The sequence below is a fragment of the Falco rusticolus genome, chromosome 6 (assembly GCF_015220075.1).
Source record: "Falco rusticolus isolate bFalRus1 chromosome 6, bFalRus1.pri, whole genome shotgun sequence".
Taxonomy (NCBI): domain Eukaryota; kingdom Metazoa; phylum Chordata; class Aves; order Falconiformes; family Falconidae; genus Falco; species Falco rusticolus.
In genome coordinates, this window is record NC_051192.1 from 8,796,285 (window position 1) to 8,823,684 (window position 27,400).

General features: G+C 42.5%; 1 protein-coding gene across 11 annotated transcripts; it reads right to left on the bottom strand.

Moving 5' to 3' along the window:
- Positions 1-3,342: 3,342 nt before the first annotated feature.
- On the bottom strand, positions 3,343-27,120 carry GGPS1 (geranylgeranyl diphosphate synthase 1). Of its 11 annotated transcripts, none has more exons than XR_005104884.1 (4): positions 20,999-21,045; positions 12,796-12,866; positions 4,018-8,983; positions 3,343-3,530 (listed from the first exon to the last, which is right to left on the bottom strand). XR_005104884.1 is itself a non-coding variant. In XM_037391703.1 (4 exons), exons 2-4 carry the CDS (start codon positions 22,314-22,316, stop codon positions 8,222-8,224), a joined length of 900 nt encoding a protein of 299 aa, XP_037247600.1. In that variant the 5' UTR covers positions 22,317-22,342; positions 26,974-27,120; the 3' UTR covers positions 3,343-8,221. The 11 variants fall into 11 exon arrangements, 10 of the variants coding, with proteins under 10 accessions (XP_037247600.1, XP_037247599.1, XP_037247604.1 ...); XM_037391703.1 differs by lacking the exon at positions 20,999-21,045 and adding exons at positions 22,250-22,342; positions 26,974-27,120 and having other exon boundaries at positions 3,343-8,983; XM_037391702.1 differs by lacking the exon at positions 20,999-21,045 and adding exons at positions 22,250-22,342; positions 26,965-27,120 and having other exon boundaries at positions 3,343-8,983.
- Between the last annotated feature and the right edge of the window lie 280 nt (positions 27,121-27,400).

Genomic DNA, 27,400 nt, shown 5'->3' on the forward strand with positions numbered 1-27,400 from the left:
GTCGCCCCGCCTCTCCCGGCCCAGCGGCGCGCTCCCATTGGCCTCGGGACCCCAGCACCGCCCTGGCTTGGCCGCTATTGGCCTAGCTCCTTCTTCGACCCCGCTCAAGTCACCGCCTTCAGGGGTAATGACATACCGCGCCGCCGCCGTAGAGCTTTCTGGGTAATGCTGTCCGTTGAGGCGGCCACGTCGCGCGGGCTAGCGGCCCCTGGACTACATCTCCCAGCATGCCGCGGAGCGAGAGGCGGGCGCCCTGATTGGGCGAGCAGGGACCGCGGCACCGGGCGTGGGTCTCGGCCGTCACCCGCCGCCGCGGAGGGGAATCTCTCCTCTCCTGCCCGGTGCGGAGCGCGGCGGTCGGGCCCTGGCAGGGCCCCGTGCACGGGCGTTAGCGCCCGGGGCGGGGGGGAATCGACCAGCTCGGAAGTAGCTGCAGATTTGCGGTGGGATTGTCGGGAGGCAGGAAAATGCTCCTAGGGAACCGCTGCCGTAGTGGTTTGAAAGCAGCATGTGTACACAAGCCATGTAACTGGTCAGCCTCATAACGAGCAAGATACCGTTTTAACTGATTCAGCACGTAGCCGACTAATAATTAAAAGAAAGCAACGGATGCAGCATCAAGCAACACAAGTTCACAGGACCTGATCTGGTCAGGCCACCTTGACTGGGCCTCTAGAATCAAACAGTTTGTCCAACTCAGCCGACGTCAGTGAAACCGAGCTTGCTTAGCTCATTTGGAAGCAAGCAAGCAATATGCGTTTTTTTGCCTGAAAGCCAAGCTGTGTGTTGAACCAAGGCAGTAAGGCCACATTTTATGGCTGGGGTGCTCTCCTGGTAGATGGGGACTGAGGAGAACATGGGCATCTCAGTCTGGTGCAGCACCTGCCTGGGAACTAGCATGCTGCTTGGTTTTACATAAGCAAGCATACAGAACAGAGAAGTTGTATTACCTCACTATTTGGCAGTGCTACATTTGTTGCTGCATTTACTTCAACATCCACTGTTTGAGAAAAAAAAAATCAATTAACTGGAAGAGGATCCAGAGAAAAGCCATAACAATTAAGAACACAGCTTATTTTAAAAGAAAATAAAAAGAAAGAATTGAGTGTCTGATGGGTGTAGCTTACCCACAAAACTGAAAGACTTGACTGTATTCTTTAAGTAGAAATTGCCAGGGAAGAGAAATTTAGCAAGAGCTCTTCAGCTTCATAGAGACAGGTGTGACAAGATCTAATAGCTTTCACACAGTTCTGCAGTTATAAGATCAAAGTATCATAGTTGACATTTTCCATGTTTGTTCATCTCTGATGTGCTCCATGTTTCAAAGCTCGTAACAACTTAATTCAAACAGTACAATTTGAATTTTGGGATCACAAAGACTGATACAATCATGCTAGTAATAAAGAAGCTATTTCAGTGCTGTGCCTCTGCTTCCATTACATTAAATAATTCTGTAGCCTCCTCACTTAGATTCTGTGATATTGATTACAAAGTCAAGTTCTGGTATTTGGTAACACTAGTATATTCCAATCTAAGTAATCCGGATAATGCATTAATTCTTTGGCATGATGATGACCTGCATCTTCAGGCAACAGGTTCCGAGGGTGTGCTTTACTGTTTGGCATAAAGCAGCTGCTTCCCCCAAAGGGGCATTCCCATGAAGATCTCCGTGTCTGTCTTAAGAAGCTTCCTTTGCCAAAGGTAATGTGTTTTCTTAGGCCAACTTGTGTCTTTTGGAAAAAAACCCAGATACCCCAGCCCTTCTTCCACATCTTCAGTGGTGCTGCTGTCTCACCTGGGTTCCTGAGCCTATTCATCTCACACAGAAGACACCTTTTCAATGACCTGTTCCAGTTTTAAAACTATGCTGAAGCTACACAGTGGTATGAGTATGAGAGCAGAAACAATGGCAGTAGAGCCCTCCTGCTCTTCTTTCCTGACTCACTCACTGTTCCCAAGTACAAACCTGAGAGCATCCTCCACTTTGACTACATGTCAGGAAAGCTGTTGAAAGTGAGAAAATACTTTTCCCTATCTTTCTGACCCCAGCAGCATGTCTCATAGGTAGTTCAGCCATTCTCAAAATCTACATGCCTGTTGCTGAATTTATGTATTTATTATTTCTAAAACAGGCATCCTCAAACTTTTTAAACAGGGGGCCGGCACACGGGTGAAGTGGCAGGCAGTCATCTGCAGCTGCTTGGTTCCCCCCCAACCCCTGGTGGGGGGGGGAGGGGGGGGCAGGGGAGTTCTGTAAATACCGGGGGCCGGATTGAGGACCCTTGGGGGGCCATATCCGGCCCACTGGCCGTAGTTTGAGGACCCTTGCTCTAAAATAAAGATAATAGCATAGCTTTTTTTTTAAAAAAAATCTTGTTTCTTCTGTTTTAGCACTGTAATCAACAAATAGCTACAGTGCATCCGATATACTTGACAAGAAACCAAAAACCCTAGATCAATTTAGTATTTCCAACTTATTACCTAGAATTTCAACTTCTGCGTTTTATAAACACCTAAGTGGAAAAGGATTTAACTTCAGAATTCATTGACTGTTCATTTTGGTTGGTGTAAAATAAAGAGATTAGGTTTATAGCAGCTTTCACATTTCTAGGAATAGCAATGTCAATTCCTCTGTATGGTTTTTACTTTGACCTGTATACCTCATCCCACCTCCAAAAAGAAGGCAGAAGTAGCAATAGGTTCTTCAGTTAAAGCAAGGGTCCTCAAACTACGGCCCATGGGCCAGATACAGCCCCCCAGGGTCCTCAATACAGCCCCCGGTATTTAGAGAACACCCCCCGCCACCAACCCCCACCCCCCCACTGGGGGTTGGAGGGGGGAAAACCAAGCAGCCACAGGTGACTTCCTGCCACTTCATCCACATGCCAGCCCCCTGTTTAAAAGCTTTGAGGACCCCCAAGTTAAAGCCACAGAACCTTTGTAGAGGAGTTACTTCCATGTTTCATGTATTAACTCTGCAATTATCTAAAACTATTTTTAAAGAACTTTGTGGGTTTTCCTTGCAAACACTTTTTTCCCCCTTTTAATCTGTTCACATGGCCTTGGTGTCAGTCTGATTTTAACAATGTAAGTTGGTGAAAGGTTGTTATGCCTCCCTCAGCTACACCGCAGAATAACACAGTAGATTACAGCAATAGAACAGGCCAGTTTTCACATGTATTTCAAAACAGAGCAACCAAAAATGTAAGCGTTTGCCATTTTTCCTTTTCACAGACTTCAATCATTACTGATTAACTTACACCATATGCTCCAGAAACAGCAACTGAAACATTATGAAGAGAGTGAAAATATTCTACTGTGATCAAGAAAAGATGCAACTGCTTACTGACAGCATGTAATTCATGTACCAGAGTAGACAGTATTTGCATGGTGTTCAAAAGCAGAAAATTATCTATGACCTCCCTTCACATCAGAGTTAGTCCTCCACACAAATTCACACCAGGTTTTGAAGTGTTTTCCCTGAAGTGTCATATTAGGCCTTCCTGGGGTATCTCCCATGGTTCTCTATGCTGTAGGAAACAGAGATACTCAGTAAATACATTTGCAATGAGTTAAGTGAGAACTTAATTGTTCCATAGGGCACATGGTGAGGAACACTATCAGCATTCACGTGGCTTAACTTGCATCTTTACTATGCATTTTGCAGATAATGCCCTTGAATGAAAGGGAGTTAACGAATCATAGATTATTCCTAGCCACACCTCACAGAGGTGCCTTCTAAAGTAATTAAGAAGTACTGCAGAAAACGTGAACATGGGTGCTCAGCTATGATAGAACGCATTCAGGAAGGATGTTGATGTGAGGCAACAATGAAGTCAAGTAAGCACACAGATTATGTTTCCCTGCCTTCAAGAATAGAAAAATTGTTAAGAGCAAGAAAAACACAGTAATGAAACATTGTACTGTTTTATCTGTACCTTTAACCAAAAGGTTAAGATTGTATATGCCAATTATATAAATAATTATCTGAATAAATTTAACTTGAACATCTCTTACATTTCATTTGGAAAGCAAGAAGGGAACTTCAGGGAAGCGAACCATGCTCTTTTAGCCCTTCCTAAAAAAGTGAAGGAGATGCTGTAAACCAACGTGAAATACCATAAGGCAGGCTCAGGAACCTAAATTTTGTTTTTTGTGGTTCTCCCAAATCCTTTCCCTGGCTCTGTCCCTTTGCCTACCTGCCAGCTCTGACATTCATCAGGCTCTTGCTGAGTGGGATAATTCATTAACCCAGACAAAAATTAACCTCTCTTCCTCCCAGGGCTAGTGAGTTCTTTCACAAGAAGGCCTAATGAGCATTACCACCAAAGCAAAATAGGTGTTGAAAACACAGGGGTAGGAGAAGGAAAGGAGCTCAAGCTATGTGGAACAAAAATAATTTATGGCAATATAAGATGTATTACAGGCTTTAGCTTCTTGGAGAAAAAAAAGTTACAGCATTTAAAGATTGTAGAAAATCTTTGATTACTTTTGTGAAGGCATACGATGAGCCACAATTCAATGTTTCAACAGCATACTCAGACTATTATGTTTGTCGAGGATCAAAAGTGAGTTTGATGGTATTGTATGCGCTATGGCATTAGTAGCGGAATAGAAATAGCACTGAGAAAAGAATTACAATGAAAGTGCTGAGCAAATAATACAAAGAACATAGTAAATACCAAATCTGAAACATAAAATGGTAAGATTAAGACAGGATAAAGGAGAGAACAGGTGCCTATATAGCTCTTGTACATGAATAACAGCCTGGCCCAATTCAATGCTAAAGACTATCAGTGTCCAAACCAGTTTATGTCAGAAGGTACCAAAAAAAAAAAAAAAAAAAGAGAACCCCCCCAACCCACCACCAAACCCACAAATCCCATGTTTCTATACTATGTTAGCATTTAGCTATAACTGAGGAAAGAAGCCATTAATATAGGAAGCTTCCATAGCACATGGAAGCATTTAGATACTTAATAATTAGCAAACTCATCATGTTGAAAGGATAACGAATATCAGCAACTACTTCCTCACTGCCATTAACATTTTTAGGCTGTTAGTATCAACAACTGGCCAATACAAAGTTGCTCTTAGGGTCCCTGAACAGCCTGAGCTCAACGGGAGAGGTGGAAGACAAGCCATCTCCTCAGGAAGGTCCTGAAACAACGCAGTTTTCACTATATTTGATTGGGATAATATCAGCCTTCGAAGCAGCAGACACAGATGCGCCATCCAATGGCTGGCCACTCAAAGACTGATGACAGCATTCATTTACATCCGAGCAGGCACACAATCAGAAAACATACTGAGGTGGGGGAAATGCTGGAGACTGATGAGTACCCGCATTTCTCTTCATAGGCACTGCAAGAGCTAAACCTCCAAGAAATGCGCAGGTAACTTGATCAAAGCAGAACTTGTTGGCAATGGTAGAAAGAATAAGTACAACAGTTCTGGCTCAAAGGGACTGACATTTAAACCAGCATCCCCTTTGTTTCCCCATGGGCATTTCTACTCACAACTCAGATTTCCATTCCACAGCAATGCAGCTCTTGTGAAGATCACAAAAAAAAAAATCCTACTCCTGGTGTTGTGGGAGGCATAGCAACAAAGAGCAGCACTTACACAACTAAACTAATTCTGCAGCCACAAGAACTCTCATGCTGCTTTAAGGAAGGGATTTTCCTAACATGGCTTAACACCAGGAGCTTGTATCAGAGCCAGTAACGGAGGACACTAATGAAGATACAGTCTCATGGCTCCAAATATAAAATCTACCTTGACTATAGAGCATCATCACTGCTGACATTTAATTCTTAAAGATGCTCTACCTGCTTAACAGATGAAGGGGAAAGATCTCAGCCTCTTCCAACTCCTGAATACATCAGGAAAAACCTCAGAGGCCTCAGTTAATCCTAACCAAAGTGAAGAACAACACTACTCTGCTTCTGAGCCTTTTAAGATATACCTTCAAGGTAAGCTTTGAACACTAGTATTAAAAGCCTTGAAGGCAGAATAATGCAGAGCTGTACTTGTTTCTTGTTGGTCCAGCTTTCTTTTCCCTGGGTAATTTTCCCTTATTGCCCATTTGTGGTTTCAAGGGCCTGCAGCTCAAAAACTTCCAATATGCTTACTCTTAGGTTAGCGGAGGCACATTCTACAAGATATGGTATTACAATAAATAATTATTTATAATAAATTCTATATGGTATAGAATAAATAATAGTTGTCAGAATGAACTGAAGAAGTGACGATATAGCAGAAGTCTCAGGTGGTAGTGTATACAAAAGTAAAAGCTATGCCATTAGGCAAGTTTGACTACACAAAACTGTTTAAACCCAGCAACTGAGCAGACATGAAATGGCACTAAGCGCACTTTGTCCTGTGTCAGTTACAATATCCTAATAGGCACAAGGATATCTTTCACAGTAAGACTAGGCGATTTCTCTTAACAAGTTTTTTCAGTGCTCTCCTCCATTCAACATCAGCTGCAACAGTGTTTAGAAACTCCCAAGACCTGGCACAAAATAAGCGTTGTCCTTTGCGGCAGGTAGTATTTTCTCATAAAACATTAAAGATTTACAGGCTTACTATGAAGCACTGCAAGTTATGAAAAAGGCATTACAATTCACTGTCATTAACATTAAAAAGACACTTTTCACCAACTTTGAGCTATTGACTCCTGGCAACCAGGTCCATTCAGTGACAAGGCTATTATTCTCTGCCTAATCACAGAGCAGACAGATTCCTCCTCAGCATGCAGATAAAAGGCTATCATCCATAACTACATAACACCTCTTACAAAGCAGTCATCCTGAATTTTTTCATGCTTGATCACTTTCAGAAGAATCTTAAGGCTGCCCGGGAAAGACATTACAGCAACCTTCTTCAATTAGTTTTCTCAGCGGGTTGAGAACATGACTCTCTCTGCTTTCCAGGTACAGTAAATTAACACCCACATAAAACTATCCTTCAGCTGCAGAAGCCAAGTACCTCTGGCCATTTCTTTTGAGGGTATGCCTGAGCTAACACCACTACTGATAGCACCAGTCCCACCTTTGATCCAAACCCTTACCCCCCCTAGACCGAAGAAAAGCTTTGTGTGAAGAATAAGGGACTGAACCTGATTCAAGTCAGCCCAGACAAGAAGAAACAAACATCTCTGCTTACATTTTGTTCACCTTTATATAGACACATTTATATACATTAGATGAGCAGAGAGTTTTGTCACTTATCAGCCTTTCCCCCTCAATCTCGCTTTCCAGATAACAATTCAGAACAGGTATGCAGTATGAATTACGAATCAACTCCCAGAGAAGCCCCTCTCAATTATAAGCAGAGATTAAAGAGACATGCACTAATTATAGTGTCCTAAAGTTACCTGGTGTGAATCCCATTCCATTTCTAGTAGCAGCTCACCATGTGACTATTTACAGCTACATGTATAGATGGGCTCTAATGCATAGATTTAAGACCCTGGCTAAAAAAATATGACTGTTTAAAAATCTAAAAACAGGCAATCAAAATTATTCACTGCAGAGCGGGAATCAGCAGCTAATTTATGCTTTGCTGATGCAATGGAATCTTTTCTCTAAGGTACTTAAGTCATTATAAAGCTACAATTTCAGACTAAACATTAGTCTTATTTGCATATAAAATACTCTTTCATAATCCTCATTCCCCTGAAAATACCCCCAGAAGCTGGATAGGATATTCACTTTAGAACTTCATATGCTGATCCATCTGATCTTTCCAAGTCTGACTTTGAAATATCACACAAGTTTTATGCACACTGTGGCGGCAAGTACCTTCTGTTATTTAACATTGTACATTTTCATTTACTAGAGCATTGTTTGAAAATGCACAATACACTCAGGTCAATCCGACTTAATGCAATTTCAGCCAGAAACCTACAGTTGCCTGGTTAATACGAGAAATAATGAAATAATGCTGACTATGTAAAGTTGACCACATTTAGATTCAAAACTTGTTGCAGTTCTAGTACATCTTTAACAAAGCCATCTAAGCGGTTACAGTTAAGACTCTACAGATAATAGGGTATATATTTCAAAATACTTAGCATCAAATTGTTTTTAATGATAATTTCTGTAGGATGGCTACAAAAAGTGTTTTAAGTGAGACCGATTAACACACCTCTCATAGTCCGGCCATTTTCCCATTTTAAAACAAGTTTTAATCCACCACCAGGAGTTAAAATTTTTCAATTTTCAGTTTCTCTGAACATTTTGCTCAGCTGTTCAACTAGTGCCACAAGCTCAGGGTTTCCCCCAAGTGATTCAATTTGCTTATAGGCTTCAGATTCAAGCTCTTTCAATGTATTCCGAGTGTACTCAAATGAACCCACATTCTCAAGGTAATGTACACAGTACTTTTTTATATCTATGTTCTCCGTCCTTTGACGTAAAATGTTTTGCACCTGAGTACTTTCAGGCCTTGACCAAATTGCATGAATGGTTGGGAATGAGAACTTGCCCTCAGTTAAGTCTTCACAAAAACTCTTGTTTTCGCTATATTCTTTGGAGTGTAAGTTGGCGTAGTCATCTCTTATTTGGAAGAAGAGGCCAAGTGTGTTAAGAAGTGGCTTTAAGTCTTTTTTGTAATTTGAGAACAGCTGCATGAGGCCTACAGCTAATCCAAAGAGACCACCTGTCTTTTGCAGTACCATAGCTTTATACTCAGCTTCTGTAGGACAGGTGTAAGTATCCCTCCAGTAAATATCCAAGCCTTGACCTTTATGGAGTTCCAGAAGTTGACGGGTAAAAACTTTAACAGCATCTGGATGATCAAGGGTTAAAACCTTCTCTAAGCCAAGAAAATACACATAATTAGCACAGTTGATTACAGATGGAATTCCATAGATACTGTGTGCCACTGGAAAGCCCCGTCGTAGCTTTGAGTTATCTTCGATATCATCCACAAGTAGGCTTGCATTGTGCAACATCTCTGTCACTTCAATGATAACCTATTAAAAGAAGAGAAAAATTAAGTCTTCCACTGTAACTTAACCTCCAGTTTTGCAAGACCTGATTTAAAGTGGATAAAATTTTAAATAATGAAATACTTTATCAGTGAGGTTCCCCTTCAGACCACTTGCTTTTACTATTAATTTGGATTCTCTTCATCAGTCAGTTTGCTCTAATTCCTGGATCATGCTGTCTGCCTTTTGTATAAGGTTTTCAGATTCAAAGTGAACTTACTCCCTAAAGTCTTCTCACTTGCATGCTCCTCTTTGTTGTTGATACAGTTCTAAAATATATCATTGTCTAGGAGTCATGCAGTAAGTGTTATTAGAAACATGAACAGAGCAAAAGAAAAGCAACATGATGCTGTGACAAGTTCAGCTTCACTAACCTGAGATCTCCCAAAGTCAGCTCTTGAGAGTGTCAGGTATCATCCATTAACACATTTGCTTTGTAAACCTTGTTTTGATAAGTGGAGAGAGTTCATCTTTCTTCCCCCACACTTTGTGTAATCTTCAGTACTGAGCTCTTAAAGGACAGACTATTCTCTCTGAAACATCATTTGGGAAATTCTTGGCAGAAAGGCAGAAACTACGTCTTTTCAAAAGCTTCCTACAGCCCTACTACTTGTCACTAGGCAGACCAATATCATACACCACCTGAGGTATGCAGTAAACTATTCAGGACAACAGCTTGTAGCTGATTACATTTGACTAAAAGTGACCCTTAACAATTCCAAAGCAGGATAATTCAACAAGAGTTTTAGCACTATGCACAGTTTTAATTGCAATGCTGCTATGCAAGGAACAAGTATATTCAGCATCTGCTTAAATAGAATTCAAGCATGTAAAACAGCATATTGTATGAACTCACAGCAAAACACATCTGATTAAGATATGATTTTAAAGCTAATGAACCAATTGCACTTGCTAGCTACAAACACAGCACTCAGTCAACATTCATCAAAACTGCTTCTAAAAAATACTAGGCCACCATTAAATGGCAGCAAGTGCCTAGTATGGAACTATTTGGTGGATGCTGTAGGAAAAAGTAAAGAGACTTCACTGCAAGCACTTTCTTGAATAGCAAGCCACCTAGTGTTCAGTGACCACCATCCCAAAGATTAAAGCCCAAATCCTAGGAATCTTAAAATGTTTGTCCAAGATAACTGCAAGAACAACCTACTTAAGAAGCACTAATGACCCATCTACCAGTTAGAAGTGAGCCCTACTTTGACCTGTAAAGATATGCTGTTGCCCATTGACTTTATATCACACAGGATGGAGTACTTACTGACAGCAACTTTGCGTACCTGTTTGTCTGAATATTCTTTTAGACCATTATGTCATTCTCAGTACTGTCAGGAAAGTTTCCTTGCATTCTGTGAATTCCTTGGATAAGCTTATTCCAGCATTTCTCTTGCTAACCTATTCATATTACCATCAGTTTCATGAACTTTTGCAGCTTCTAGACATTTAAGGTTCAATTGAAACAGTGTAAGTTATCTTCTGAACTTAAGACAGTGTCAAAAATGCTTCAAAGTTGAAAGTAAGGAGCAAAAAAGTTCAGACAGCAGAAAAAAATATTTTAGAGTACATCAGGAAGTAGCCTGCAGAAATGAAAAGACTGTTCTTTATAATGAAAGCTGAAGAACCAGAAAAGAGTGTTACGCTTTCTTACAACCTAAGCCTATCTAATCAGCAGCTGCAGCACTATCGGTTCAACTCACAGAACTTTACCTCCTTAACTGCAATAGCTTTAAAAGTTGCTTGGCCCTGTACAAGGCCATTTCAGTGCCTTCTCAGAAGAAATTTCATCTGACAAACCCAGTGTTCTCCAATTAAAAAAACTAACGTGTCTCAGGGCAGCATCAGATGGGTACTAGAGATGCATTAAGGGGTGTGGGGCAGGGGGAAGAGACCACTTGGCTGGGAAAAATGTGAAATGGTGGCAGCCAACAGTAACATCAACTATCAAGGAACAGTCACCTCAACTGCATCATCTAAATAAAGTACATGAAGACAAAAGACTTAGGGTAAAAAAGTCCCATAACAAGTGACAGAATTAATATTTTTAATAAAAGAAATAGAAATATCTGGAAAGGAATCAGGCTGCTAGACACTTAGGACATCAAGAGAGGCAAAATTAAGTCTGGAGGACCACCTCCAGTCATTATCAACCTTAAGTTATGAAAATTAGTACGGGTATGTACAAAAGGAGTAATAATTGTGTCAAGATGCAGATTAAAAGATGACAGGGTCTTGGTTTTGTCCTCAAATAACCTGAAGGAAAAAAATACTAGGTTCCATCACAAACAGCTTAAGTGGTAAAGGAAACATTAAAGCACTGGTTTTCTTCATAAGGATAACCAAAACAAGCAGTCTAAGTTCTCAATAATGGTTAAATGATTATCACTTTAAAAGTGACAAGCAGAACCGGTAACTTCTGTTCACACAGAAGCACTGCAGCTTTAGTTTACATGAGACAATATGGACCCATACTGTTACAGGTGCTCAACAAAATGGCAAGAGGCAACAGTCAGACTGCAGCATAAGAAAACCTCGCTGGACAGAGTGGAAGAGTTTGTTATCATGGAAGGGGTTCAAAATGGGGAGATACACCCCAAGAGGCTGCAGAATCAACATACTCAGATTTTCAACTCAGCAAGGCCCCCAGTAGCCTGAAGTAGCTATGGAGCAAGCCCTGCTTTAAGCAGAGGATTGTCCCAGATAACTACCAGAGGCTTCTGCCAGTTTGAATTGTGACCTATGATACTAGACTGAACTCATGCATACAATGCACAGGTTGCTCTAATATATTTTATTTGAATATGTATTGAGCACAAAGGGTAAGATGCTTCTAGCTGGAAGCCAAGATAAATCTGGCTAAAAAGTTATATAGACAGGTTGGAAGGTAGAAAAGAAACGTTAATACATAATGAATGCAGCCTCTTCCTTCATTGTTTAAATCAGTCAAACCGTTTTGCTACTTGAGGACTATGAAGTGTCATTCTCATGCTAAAGATGACTCTTTGGCAGACTCTAAAGTTACTTCTGCCAACAATTAATGAAATTAACTAGGGATCAGCTGATTAAGTGTCAAAAAGCATAACTGGTTATTTTAATTCCTTACATTGTCTTGGACACCATCTTTGGCACTCTCTATATGCAGTTTAACAAAACTGTAGTCTAACCAAGAGCATATTTTTTCATTTGACAAGCCACAGTGTTTAAATACACAGCCATACATCTTGTATAGATCTGTCCAACAGAAAAGCAAAAGAGATGGGAATTTCTTACACTCCAATGAGAAGCATTAAACTAAGTACTCTAGACTGTATGATAAGAAGCCCACAGTTTTAGATCCAGAACAAGAAGTGGTTTATAAAGTTGATTTAACTGCTGTCTTTGATATTCTGGTATCAAAATCTAATGATTTTTATTTTCAATCACTGTATTTCTGCCCAGCTTCTTTCAAAATTCATTGAAAACTCAGTGGTAATAACCTAGTTAGATTAAGCAGGTAACAATGGTAGCTGCTTATCTCCAACTTAAAAAGGTTGAACACACTGGGAAAGAACTAACTATTCTAGACATCAGGCAAGTCATGGAAGTAACTTCTTCAGTGTTACATCACAGGCAGAGCTTTACGCTAAAGCTGTTTTCCTGCAATTTTACTTTCATATGTTCTACATATGCACTATAATTAGTGCATTTAAGATTTCTGATGATCTGTACTATGTAGGATAATAGTCTGTTACCAGTAGTCTTGAAAAATAGATAACAGCCCTTTATTAAAAATAATTAGCCAGTACCTGTATTTTATCTTCTGGAACATTCAGCCAGTGATTAAAGGCCTGTGACAGTTTGGTTCTCACTTGCTTACCTACAATAAAAATATTACAGGCATTTATAAAAAGTCACAAAGTGCATTATTAGGGACAATAGTTTAACAACTGATTTGAGACCAGTAAACTGATCAGCATCATCACCTGAAAGCTGATTATATATCATACCACATAACACACAATTTGTTTCCTCATTGTATAAACATCAATTTTCAGCAGCTTCAGTTTTAAACATTTCACAGTAATATGCAAAGCACATATTTACAGGTTACTGTATTTAGTTTTGGCAGTTTAATTAGTAAGCGATCCTGAGTATGCTGGTAACCTGTATAGATCAGCTTACTGCTTCTGAAAGTAAGCCCTAGTTTGACAAGCACATTGACTTCACGTCTGTAACAGATCAAATTTCAATTACAATTCTTTATTAGTTGGAGATATTGACAATTGGTTGAATATCTATTTCTCTCCATTTTTAGGTCTTTCTCCTGCAGGATTCTTCACTTGCTACTGACAATATGTAAAACAAGCAAGTGACATTTGAAATACTGAATAGCTCTAAACAAAAATCTGAACAGAACAGAAATCTCCAAGATTCAGACGTTTATCTTATACTTGAGAAGTCTACAAAAATAATGGGCTACGTTCTGCTTTGCCTAATGTGGTTTGGTGGAGCAGAGTAGTTGCCCTGTTTCATAGGAATGAAAGACAAGACCACAAGTCCAGGTTTAGTATTAAAATAAGCATTACTACTCAATACAGATCATTTTACATGACAGTTCATTTTAATAGAAGTTAACCTACATGCCTGTAAGTTACTGATGCCAGCTTTTATAAATTGTTAGGAGTCACGAGCACGTCTACTGCTGACCAACATGAAATTAAGTCACCCCCTACCCACGCTGAGACAATGCTGCTCTGAACTTTGAGAAGCTCAGCTATGTATAAGATCTTTAAGTAAGTGCAAGACAGGTTTAGACGAACTGCTCTGTGTCTGTAGCTCACATCAACAAGGCCTTTGGAAAAAGTTTTAAATAAACTTCAAAGCAGTGCAACCTAGACAGTGGGTTCTATATTACTCATCTCAAGATCTACTGAGACATAACTTAATGACTCTGCAATATTAGTCCTCATGTTGATGATGCCATCTTGCCCGTAGCACTGAAGAAATTTCAATATTTGAATCTCTCCCTAAGGCTTCTCTATTGCTGTGTGACCAGCACATACAGAACAATAAAAATAGGTAGACTCACTTGCAGTGATATGCCCTGGAGAAACTGGGGCTGAGGATTTCTCCTTTTCTAATTAAGTTACCACCAGGTAAGCAATAACTTTGTTGTTTGGGCTCTGCAGCAAGGGTGATAAGCCTTTCTCCCTGGCTCAGAGGGCTTCAATTTTTGTCTCCATTCTCAAACATTTCCATTACTTCCTGTCCCCATAGTCCTTTGGTTTTCATTAGAAGACTAATGAAAAGGTGCTTCTCCCCCTACACCTGCCCTCTACAGCTTTGTCCTCTGGCTCTGTCCTGTGTGAAAGGGCACTCTTACCTGGACATATACTCTCTTTGCCTCGTGTTCTCTATTTTTGTTCTCCGTGCTTAGTTTTAAACATCAATAGCTTTCTGCAGGAGAGAGGGATTGTTTTCTCTCAAACAGCAGAACAGGTATTTTAAGATCCCCATGTCAAGCTTGTTCTCCATCAAGAAAGTATATAGCTGGTTCTAAATTGCTGGGGTTTTTTTAACTCATTAATTTAAATCAATAATTTGCTGACTTAGAAGTTCACTAATTTAACACAGGTAACCAGATCTCAAAACTAAATACAAAATTAGATTAGTACCCAAGAGTTTAAAAATTCCTTGCATTAACTAAGCACCACCACTAATTCAAATTAGACCTGCTTCTGATAGTATCTCCTGCAGATACTAAGGATTTAAAACACTTCAAACACTCAGACTTCCACCCTTTTCCTCACATGGATAGATCACATTTTGGACAGATTAATTCTCTGATCTGACTTGCTACACACTTATGACCACCAGTACTGTGCAAGTGAGGGTCAAAGTGCCTTGTATCAGAGGTTCAATATTTTATTTTAAAACAATTGCATGAGTTAAAGGACAAAAGATTACTCAAAAATACTGAGAATAACTGTTACAAGCATCTGGCAAACTGCATAGCTCGCCAGTTAAGTATCAGCAAATATTTCAGTACATCCATAAAGAAAACTATTCAGAGATAGTATCACATTAAGGAAGTGTACCTTATCTACAGCTGTTTATTCACTTTAAATTACATTGATACAGACAACATTATTCTTTTACATTAGACAGCTAATTCTGGTTTTGTAAATGTGTTTCCTAGAAAATAGGCTTACGCAATGCCAGATGCTCAGCAACAAGTGTTATTTTATGATGAGGAACATAGCTACTAGCACACACTCCAAATGGATTATTAACATGCACAATTGATTTAGCCACTTCAGTTCCTTAGTACAGACAGCATCTGAATTTTTAGACTTGTCTACCTTGACTAGCAAGGCTGTCTAGACACTGACTATTCAAGGAAAAATCACTATCTGTATAGTGAAGCATTCATCTTTCCTCTTGTAGGTACAAATCTGCTTGCATGAGCCTCTTTAAAGGAATATTATTGCTACATAAATGCTATTTTATCTTGTTCTGAAGTCAATCCTACCTGGTCAATGTGATATTACAGCAATTTTTTGTATGCATGTTTCATGCCTACAGCTCTGGCAAAAGACCAAACTCCTCTTAATACTGGTCTCAAAAACCTAGATGCAGAAGCCTCCATTCCTCACCACACCTCTCCTCTCCCCAAACGAGACAAGCCAACAATTCAGGGACACTAGAACAAAATTAAAATCCAGTTTCTTCACTGTCACATGTAACTGCTGTTAATTATTCTAAGCAGGCTATTGTAAAACTGAAGAACAGAGGTCTAACTTCCAAAATTAGAAGCTCTACCCACTGTATAGAGCTGTAATAGACATTACTGCATCTGGTTTTTATCAAAGTTATGCTAAATGCATTTGGTTTAATCTGCTTAAGATCCCAATGTTACCCAAATCAAGCAGCAACTACAAAAAGCTTTTTTTCCTTAGTAATGCTGGGTGGAAAAGGTAAGAAAAAATATTAAGAACATTAGAGTCACTCTGATGAAATGCCTTCTACAGATAAGAACGTAAAAACCTTATCTGTGAAACAAAGATCTGGTTAGATTAAAGATACTGTACTGAGGACAAACCCTCCCACCTCTTCAGACAGATGAGGTGCTTCTCAAAAAAAAAAAAATCAGCCTGACATTCTCTATATACAATTGCTCTTGTGACAGGGCACAGAACCCAAACCCACAGACCTCCAGCTCTGGACAGACTCCTGATAAGTATTTCTTCACTCTTGCTCCATTAAAGTGACCACAAATTATACCCATAGGGCAGCACCCCACTTACAGTGAAGGTACATAAAAGGACTAGAACAGCATGGGAAAAAGCAGAGGGACTATTAACCTAGCTCTCAATAGAGCCTCGCTAAGCTAATTCAACTCATTACCCCAGCAGAAAACTGTCTGCTTTTTGCTAGGTTAGCTTTCTGCCAGCTTTATGCACTGAGTCAGCTTATGAAGTGGATCTGCCACAGTTAGTACAGGGTAAGCAGCAGATGCCAAGAGCCAGGGGAAGGCAGCACTGCCCTTTTGGAGGAAGCTACTATATTACCTCAGCTATATAGTACACTCTTACATTTAGCCTCTGTCAGATTAGGGCTAAATAGATAAAGCAGGCCTCCCCACTCAGCTACAAGAACACTACAGCCAGCATAAGTGAACTGCAGGAAGACAAGCAAAGAGAGAACGCATTTACACTTTCAAACCTGGGCAGCCACTTGCAACAGGTTAAGGTCACTGTAGAATTGTCTAGCTTAACTCCCCTGTTCAAAATAGGGTTAACTAGTCCAGGGTTGTGATCCTGAGTTTTGCCTTGTTCTTTCTTCTCAGGATCCTGAATGCCACATACCATGGTCACTTCAGCCAAGACTGCCCCCAGTCTTCAGGCCCTGAAGAATTCTTCCTTTTTTCTGAGTGTGAGGTCCAGTACAATGCCTGTCTTCATCAGCTCCTTGATCACCTATGTTAGCAAGTGGTCATCAGAAACCTCCAGGATTGCCTGTGCCCTGCTGTGTTGCTTCAGCTGCTTTCTACCGAGGTAGCTGAAGTCTCTCACGAGGACCAAGGCCTGTAAATGAGGTATATTCCACTTGTTCGAAAGCCTCATCTACTTCTTCCTGCTCAGGTGGTCTGTAGCAAAGACCCACTATACCATCACCCCTATTGATCTGCCCTCTAATCTTAACCCATAAGCTCTCAACAGGCTTATCTGACTGAAGGCAGAGCTCCATGCCGTTCAGCTGCTCTTTCACATATAATGCAGCTCCCACTCCTTGCTACTCCGGACCACCTTCCTAGGCAGTCCCTATCTATCCAGGGCAGCACTGCAGCTGCCTGAGCTATCTATCCTACATCAGGTACTCCAACAGAACTGCAGCCCTGCAACTGCATGCAGACCTCTTAACTCCAGCTGTTTATTCCCCATGCTGTATGCATTTGTGTAAAGGTGCTTCAGAGAGGCACTCAGTCCTGCAGATTCCCCAGAAAAGGTGAGAGCTTTCCTGCAGTGGAATGAAGCTGGGTTAACTAGCATTGATAATATACAACTGTGGGTTGGCTTCAGGGACAGTGGGTGGGCCAATGTAGATAAGGTGCAGCTGTGGCTGGTTAAGTGGTTGAGAGCCAATGAAGAGAGAGCAGCCAAGGAAGAAGCACAAGAGAACACACACCCTGGATGATGTGCAACAAGGAGAAGGCAGCAGAGGGACTGCATGAAGAGTATGCTGGTATGAGATGGTAAAACACCTTGTTACAGATTGATGGTTTTGAGAGTGTTGCAACACTTTCCCTCCATGACACTGTCCTATTCATACTTCCATAAGTGCATATACCTGGGATGAGCTACCTTCAGCTTTGCCAGTTACAAGGTCTACCCTTGTCCACATCAGCCTACACCCTTTGTTTGAAAGTCCACCATCTCATTACTTGATTGTGTGTAGCCATTCCCCTCTACTGTGATTTCTAGTGGAAGTCCCTTCTCAACAGGTTGCTCAGCCTCTTGACAGAGACTTTTACCCCAACTTGGGTAGGTGGATGCTATCTTCTCCTGGTACTCCTTGTTCTACAGAGGGAGTCCCGTGGTCATAAACCCCAAATCTCTGATAACAGTATCAGCTGTGCAACTAACTAGCTGTTGACAGGCAAGATCTGTCTGTTGCTCTCAGTGGTGAAGGGAAGGGGGTTGAGGATCACAGAGAACAGCCACCTGGCTTCCTGTGCCCTTGGCCCACATTCCAAAGGGCACACAGTTACACCTGATAAGCTCCAGGCATCCTCTTGCTATATCCATTAGTGCTCAAGTGGAAGAGCTGAAGGGTTAAGTAGTCTGAGGGTGACACACACCTTGGCAGTCTCTCTGTAACATCCCTGATCAAAGCTACCGAGAAAAAGCAAACCTCCTTAAGACAGAAGCTCAGATGGAGTCCTCTGTCCCCTGCAGCAGTGTCTCCCCCTACTATCACTTGCTGCTGTCACCAGGTGCCATTCTGATACTTTGTTGTATACAGAGCTTCCAGCCGTGCGTCTTCTTCCAGTGCACTGAACTTATGTGGCAACTACACATCTGCTCAAGGAACAGGAATCTTTCCCCCAGTACCAGGAAGCCATCAGCTCCCAGCCTTCACCTTTGCACGAGTATTCATTTCTCAACCTGATGTCCACAGACTGTTCCTGTCCCTCCTTCAATACACCTCAAAGTTTCAGGCTCTTGAACCTGCAGGGTCTTGGTCTTTTATTTCTGATGCTATGCAGCCTGCTGACCCCCATCCACTGTTTCTTTGCTTGCTGACACAGATTTTCCACTACTGCACACCTTTTAGGGGCAGAGACCTCACTTTCTTCTCAGTGGGTGCCCCCAGGCACCCCTGCAGCTCAGAACCTGGAGAGCTGCAGCCCCCCTCAGGAACCTGGCCCAAGTTGAGGCTTCTGATGTGCCAAATGTAGTCATGTCAGTGGTAGGGATCATGCCCTCTGGTGCTAAACTCCTTCACCAGGCTGGTCTAGTTCAGTAACCCGGCAGAAAAAGCTGAAAAAAAAAAAAAGCCAGTCTTGATTGTTTAGCTCACTGAACAAGCCCAGGAAAGACTGCAGCCAAGACCAGAGGGACATGAAAGGGAAGATATACAGTCATGAGTGGGATCAGAATCTACCCCTTTCAACAGCAAGCTACTGACCACATCAGTTTTGCTGCAACTGAAATTCCACATATTTCTTAGTGCTGCAAAAGCAGCTACTGCTGTTACCTCTGCCACTTGGAGATAAAAGATTCACGATATGTGCGCATCAGGCCATTTTTGGGACAAACCACATCGGAATTTGTGAAAGCTAATCCTGTTTGTTGCATTTGGTTTATGAGACTAAGGGACAGAATACTAGATTAAGTAGAACCCTGATATGGCAACATTCTATTACAAGGATATTTTACAAGAAAAGTTACTGTTTCAGAATGCATGTTCTCCCAAGCACTAAATTCTGCTAGTGAGGGAATAAACATCAGTTACCATATTAGCAGTCAAAATAACATAGTAAAAAACCCTTAAGCCCAGTAGCTTCTCTATGCTACTGCTGTTGAAGTCAAAGAAATAGACAAGGTTAGTTTAAGTATCACCCCCAAACTGTTACCATTAAAAGTCCTACTTCATTACTGAGAAGCAGTCATCAGCTTCTTGTATTGACGGATGAATCCTTGAACAGTTATAAACATTTGTGTTCTCACTACAGTCAACATTAGTAGGCACCCTTTTTTTTTCTCCTTCCAAACAGCTTTAACACTGTTACACAATCCCTTGTAATGTAAACGAAGTTTGATATGTATCTAAATTCATTCAAATTCTCATAGGTTACTAAACTGTTTGGAGAGTTTGTTTTTTCAACTGGTCTTAGGAGATAAGCAAGTGAACTATTAAAAGGCGGTAAGTGTGCAGAAAAAGTCCACTTAAAGTTGTACATATTTGACACTTGGCCAAACTTTCTGCAAAAGGCCCTTAGAGCTCTAGTTGATCCAACACAGAAACAGCTCCTCATCCCTACCCTTGTGCTAGCTCACAAACAAGGAACAAGATTAACCTGGCAAGTTTTTAACAGGTTAAGCGATTGATAATAACTAATCATTTGGTTAACAACCTGAGAACTGGCACAAGTTCAGAAGCAGGAGAATACTGCCAGAAGCATAAAGAGGACAGAATAAAACTGCCTCCTTCAGCAACAGCTTGCTAGATTAGCTCAGGCATCTCATTTGGGCTCCACCCTAATTATGAACAGCTAGCATATGCCCAATTTTCTCCCCTCACCAAGCACTGATGTTCATACCAATTCCAAGGTTCACACAAGTAACTGGCTCCTACTGGTCTGTACTTGGCATAGCTGACTTTGGGCAGAGCCAGTGTTTCAAAAACTGTAGACATCCAGCCATATGACCGTGAATCCCCACTGCTTCACCTGTTACTCAGAACAAGGCTTCTACAGGGACACCACTTTTACCTGCCTAGCTGAAAAGAAGTCTTCCCTTTTGAATGACACCACCACTTCTGCATAGACGTGCATCTTGTGCCTCACCTTCTCCAAAGTGTAAGCTAAATTAACAGATCAATGTGTTGAACTGGACAATCAGATTTATGATACTCTAGCAAGATAGGATATAAAGTGTTTGCACTAAGTATAACATTATATAAGCCATCAGTATAGAGTGATCAGGACTGAACTCACGACATAAGAATTTAGTCGGAGTCAAGGTGGCAAGGTTAAGTGCATATCCTCGATGCATCATTTAACATGAAAGCTAACTGAAGAGCTATAGTCAAGCACCTTTGCCTATGGGAGGTGGTTTTGGCACTTTGTCTATTATGTATTTCCTGCTAGGAAGCTGTACTTTTTTTTTTGCTGCTACCTACAACAGCTTAAAAAATAAGCAGCTAAAGATACGGAGGTGTTACAATATACCGTGGTTAAACGAGATAACCTAACTGAACAAAAAGTACAATTAAATATCATACAGGAAGGTGAATTTCTTGAGGACCACTCTTGGAAAGCTCTCTGGAATATTGTAGACTCATTCTCAAGGTAGTTCTCTAGCAAAACCACCACACAGTTGAACATACCAAAATGGAATATACTGCAAAGAAGGAGGAAACAAGTTTTCTAGCATTAAAAAGGCACATTCTTGCCAATTTTTTTATTATTATTTTCCCCAACTCAAGTAGTGTTAACTGCCAGGCCAAATGAAATCACTGATGTAAACAAGAATTCTGAATATTTGTGGATATTAATAATAAAATTCATTATACACAGGTATAACAAAGTGGGACCCACAGGACTCACCCTGCTGATAGGTGGTGCTGCAAACATGCAAAAGTCACTTAGTACTGTTCCTGTGACTCATTACAGTACTTGTCTAGACAGAAGGCCTTCTATCCCAGTCAGAATTATTTTCCTTAGTATTTCCATATTTTGTATCTTACTTTAAAATGCCATCAGTAAGCAATATAAGCTGGACAGAAGGCAACCATGCAATACTCCCAACAACAAAGCAGTTCCACTGCTATTTTCACTAAGTTAGTCACTTTAATAACTTGTACAGTCTTCCTTTCACTTCATGTGTACAAGTACAAACAATCTGACTGTTTAGTCAAAAAGGCTTCTGAAAGGCATATCCATACAGTAGTTCTCCATCAAACTGTCTCCTGAATTCTGCTAAAGCAGGTATTGTTCAAGACTGGAAATTTCACCTGAATGTGTTCTAGTGACCTGGTATCATACAAAGGCCTGGCTGATCCTCTGGCAAGTGAATCAAAAGGGGACAGGGCTATTAGCTATAAGAACATGTGGCTCTACATGTACCAGGGAGAAGAAATTACACAAAAAAACTGGCTATTTAAAAAAACCCAAACACCAAAACACACAACCCACTGAGTCCAGTACAGCAAGCGGATAAACTCAAGGCTGAGGTTGCTTTGTTTTCTAAGACTGCGATCAAGTCTTCAGTACCTGCCCTTACCAGTTTTTTTTAAGGAGTAGCAAGTCAGCTACTCTGAATGGAGAGTAGAGTAACAGAGATACTCCTTACACTGCAACAGACTAAAGAGCTATTGTACCAATGTACAAAAGGAAGAAAAGAACAAACGTAGAAAAGTGTTACTTTTAAATCCACAAATCCAGAATGGATAAACTTTTTTGCTTATACTTCCAAAGATAAAAGCTGCCATAAAAACAATTTTGATATTTAAAAACACAGTACAAAAACTTGCCTGGTAGTTGAAGTAAATACTGGTATGGCTCTAGGATTCTTTTAGATGTCTCATCCATTCCATCCATTTCTTTATTTCGTAAGAGGTAGTTCACTGTTAAAGAAAGTGTTATTAACACTATTTAGTTAAAAAATTAGGGAAGTAAAAACCAGATGCATACAATTAAAGAGTCAGCTGACTTCAAGTTTAGGTGCAAATACTCCCATTTTGCACATGACACCTTCAGTTAATACTACCTTCTACTACCTAGAAAAGTCTTCCAGATATCATTTAGAAAAGAAACAAGCCTATGTGCTAAATACAGTTTTCTTTAATTATTCATGAATAGTTTAAATCAACTCCTAGACTTTGTTTGCTCTTTTATATGTATTAGAGGGCTTAGATGATAAAATATTTAAAACATCAGCAATCATAACAATGAAGCTTCACTGTAAATCTTCAGAGAAGACACTCAGCACATACAAAACCTCGTATGACTAATCTGATCAGACCTCCCTAAATGCTTTCCCCATACACAAGTGGAGATGCCCAAGAGAAGAAAATACACCTCATACCATGGCAACCTAAACAAGCTAAACACTAGCCTCAGCCTTCTGATGGAATTCTTCAGTCCTGTTTTAGAAGGCAAAACAGGAATATACCATTGTCTTACCCCTGTTTAAACATACAGACATCCTTACACACTTACCCATACACTATATACATCAGACTTACAATGAATCTTTTAGGATCCATTCCCTACCTAGCTTAACAATTTTCTATTGATTATGTTTTGGTTCACATACCTTTGGTCATCTATATCTACAGTTTTTTCCAGACTGTTTTCTATAATAGATTTTCTGTCCTTTCACCTCTAGCCTTCCTTGCTGCACTGCAGATGCAGTAGCTCAAAACAATTCTTCTAATGTCATTTTAAGACAGGAACTGCAGCAATAGCATGAAGTCTCATGCTACTTCAGCACCATTTCTCAGCCACTTAGCATCCTGGAAAAGATGTTCTTTTTGCCCCTGCAGCAACTGAATAGTTACATAAATTACCCAAAACCCAACTATTTCAAAGTGGTATTTTAAAGTATGGACTGATGCATTTTTAATGTAGGTACGTTAAGGGGAGCGGTTAACGTGAGCAGAATAAACTGTGTTCCACAGTTGCTCAAAGTAATCCAGCAATACTTTCCCTTCAAAAGCTCGGATCAGCATAAAGATCACTGCTTCCCCTTAAGCTACCTGGACAAACTGGTACTCCTCAGCATTCATGACCTTTCCCTTTCAATATAGCTCAATCAGTTCCTGGGCACTACCCCTTCCCACCATCACGCACATACATATCTGTAGCACTCCAAACTTGGGAGCTGATCTGCATTAGTAGTTTCTCTAAGCTTAGGTTTTAATCAATCCCTTTATTTGCCTCACTGCATAGGTTAATCAACTGCATCAGCACTTCAGGGGCAAGAAAGGCTGTTTAAGCCGAGTTGCCAACAAAATGCTCATAAGACTGCACCTTCTGGGAAGGCTTTGCATAGTTTCTCAGCAGTAATGCCACAACAAGCAGTACAGCCTTTCCACCCTATCCCATGGCACGCAGGCACAACTAGCTGTCAGGCCACACAGTAATCTAAATCAGATTTGACACCCTCTACTCACTATTTTATTGTCAGCTTGTTGGTATGACTGAAGGGATAGGAAGTGCTTTTAAGCCAGCACTGCCACTGAGAGTCACTTGTCAAACTGTACCCTTACATATCAAGGATAAGTCTCAAAGGACTTCACTGAAGAATTGAAATAAAACAAATCACCACAATCCAACCCCAGATGTTTTAAGCAGGAAGAAGCTGGTAGAGATGGATATAAGGACACACGTATCAACTTAACTCTCTTGTGACTAGTTTGTCAAGAAGCCACACAGTTGGTTTAGATTTGAAAGTACCTAGCTATCCAACAGAGCTGGGAAGAGATCTTAGCACTGGAATTGCTTATCTGCAGAAGTTTTTGCTTAAAAGTAAATACTGAAGTTCTTCCCTTCTTCTCAGGGAATTAGTAAGTTTCTTGCCTGTCTGTAGGGCAGTAAGACAATATTCAGAATCCCCAGCTAACTTGAAATTTACTGGTATTACACAGAATCAAACTAAGTATTTGCATCATTTGGCACAAAGCTAATAGGAGTCCACCTGCAACACTGCTTATCAGCAAGAGTAGTCAAGCACTTCTCCCACAAGTGCCAAGTTTGTTTGTTTAAATAAAAAGGAGGCAAAAAAGCTTTAAGAGACAAAGAGTGGATAGTAACTTAGCTTAAATCACTGTAATTAAAGTTTCTGGACTGCTATGCTACCTTTAAATGAAGTAGCAGGTAATCTGCACTAAGGAAAAGACATACTGTATGGTCAGACACCTACGTGTCCAAGACACCCAGCAAAACAAGAATAGCGAGCAGAACCTCCTCCAAACTTGCACAAAGGGACACTTGATAAAGAACTATATAAATGAAGTTGCTTATAGAGGCCTTTAAGCAAGAATAGCATGATATCATACTTATTATAGTGTTACTACTCTTTGCACAAAGTTACCATATTTGACACACTTGGGAAACCCTTGATATTAAGGGTTTCCTGCCCAGCTGACTGACCAATTTACTACAAGAGTTGCACTGTTGCAGAAAGTCTTCTCAGTGAAGACATTTAGAGACAAGGTCTTAGTCAGCACCCTCCTAGTGAAAAAGTAAAAATTGCTGGGAGTTAATAAATGAAAGGGAGCTCAGAGCCTTCTGTCAGTGAAAGCACAAGAACTGATTACATGTATGCTTATTCAAAGCAGTAAAAGAATTTTGCTATTTAAACCAGTACATGACTTGCTGCATTTCAATTCATGCATGACAGTTATTTTTTCAGTTATTTCTCAGTATCCCCGCGTAAGCATATCGAAAAGCTGTTATGGGCACAGGCCATGCAATCACAACAGAGCCCACAGAACTGTCTTTTGGACTGCAACAAGCCTTACCCTCTAATGATCTATTTGAAAACATCTCTTTGAAAAGAGACATTAAATAAGATGGTGACACGGGCTCCCGTAAGTTGGAACTACTCTAAAACTATATCTGGAACTGAGATCTGTGTCTAGGAGCTGTCTAGAGAGGATGCAAGTAGTATTACATCTAAGGGATATGTCAAGAAAAATCTTCACTTTGAAACTTCATAAAGCAGCTTCTCACCCCGTCCCCTCCATGCCATTCTGCAGAATATGCTCGCCCCTTCCTCCAAATGGAGGGAATATAGTCACTGGCATAGTCCAGGTTAAATATACAGACTGTCTTTTAAAAAGCATCATCTCAGTGGCTCCAATCACAGTACAGTTACACAGAAAACAAAAGAACCACCAAAGGAGCAGAGAGCTGTAGCACAAAAGGAACCATCCAGAAAATTCTTAAATCAGCTCCATCGCAGAACTTAGCGTACTGAGACGCTATAACCAGTGGGGAAAAAAAGCGACCCAGATAAGGGGATGTAGGATTGAGGTCTGTTTCAGAAGTGAGAACACTGTTGTGCATATGTATTGTTTCAAAGAGGCTATCAAGGCTCTTAATCCAAAAGTAATTTGGGCGGGATGCTTGTCACCCTGGCCCACACCCTCGCCGTGATTAGCGGAGTCCTCCTTACACACCCGGCCCAGGCTAACAGCGAGCAACCCCCGGCGCCCACCGACGGCAGGTGAAGGGCAGTCACACGCTTCCCCCGAAGATGCCCCTAAGTCAACAAGCAGCTCTCCGTAGCTCCAATTTCAACACCAATATCTGAACAGGATGAACGTGCTGTTGCTGGAACTCTGCTTCGATTTTAAAGGGAATTCCGGGTACAATTGAGCCGGAGCGCGGCGGCAGCCGGACACCAGCACCCGGGCTGTGGGAGCCCTCGCACGGCGCCGCGCCAGGGGGGGCTCGCAAACGGCAGGCGGCCCCGAGGGCAGAACAGGGGTCAGCAGGAACCGCGACTGCTTCTGAACCGCGGCGTTTCCGCGATTAAAGCCGGCATTTCACAATGAACGTGAAGCTGTTGCCCGGCCTGCGGCTGCCTACCCCCCGCGCCAGGCACGGCAGCCAGACCGCAGGCTGCAGGGCTCGCCTGCCGGAGCTCAGCGCCCGGGACGTGACCGCGACCGAGCCCCCTGGAGCCGCTGCCACAGCCCAAGGGCCGACCAGCCCCGCCGCGCCAGCGCCATTTTAGATAAAGCGAGACCGAGGACTCCTCGCTCCCCCCACCCGCCGTCCACCCCCATTTTCTCAGCCGCGCTGCCGGGCTCAGCCGCCGGGGACGGAGGCGCCGCCCGCCGCCAGCCCGGCGCGGCTCCCGGCCCCCGAGCGCCCAGTCAGTCAGTCAGCCCGCCCCGCCGTCCGCCGGCGCCGCCCAGCTCCATCGGCGACCGCCGGCTGCGGCCCCCCCTTCCCCTCGGCCCCCTCCCGGCCCCCTTCCGGGCAGCCCGCCAGCCCCACCTGGGCGGGGCGGCCGCGAGAACCGCTCCCCCCGCCGCCGCGCTCGCCCTTGCCGTTCGGCCCCGTGCGGAGGGGGAAGGAGCGGCTCCTCTGAGGAGCTCTGAGTCCGTCCGCCCCCCCCCAACTCCCCCGCCCGCAGCGCACCGGCGCCTCCCCCCAGCCCCGGCCGGCTAGCGGGCAGGCGACGCTGGGCAGCCCCGCGCTCCTGGCCTCGGCGCGGGCAGCCGCCGCTCACCTCGCCTACCTCCGCAGCCGAGCCGCGCCCCGCTCCCCCGGGCAGCCCTCCGCTCCACGAGTGGCGGCGACGGCGGCAGCTCGGGGGGCCGGAGCGCCGCCCCCTTCCGCTCCGCCGGGCGCCACCTTCCCCTCTTGGGGGAAAATGCGCCACCAGCGCCGCAGCGCGCAGGCGCCGGCCGTGCCCCCGCGGCTCATTAGCATGCGGGCAGGGCCCCGTCCCCCGGCGGCGGCCGCGCGCGGTGCTCCCTGGGAGGCGTAGTCCGCCCGCCGCGCGCGCCCCTGCCCGAGCCGGCACGGCGGGCGCGCGAGGACAGCGGCACCCATGAGGCCCCTCGGCGCCGAGTCTCAGTTTCCATAGAAGTGGAGAAGAATGATGTCAGTATTTCCGATGCGGCGGCCAATGGGGCCGAGGGGAGGGCGGGCTCTGCGGGCCT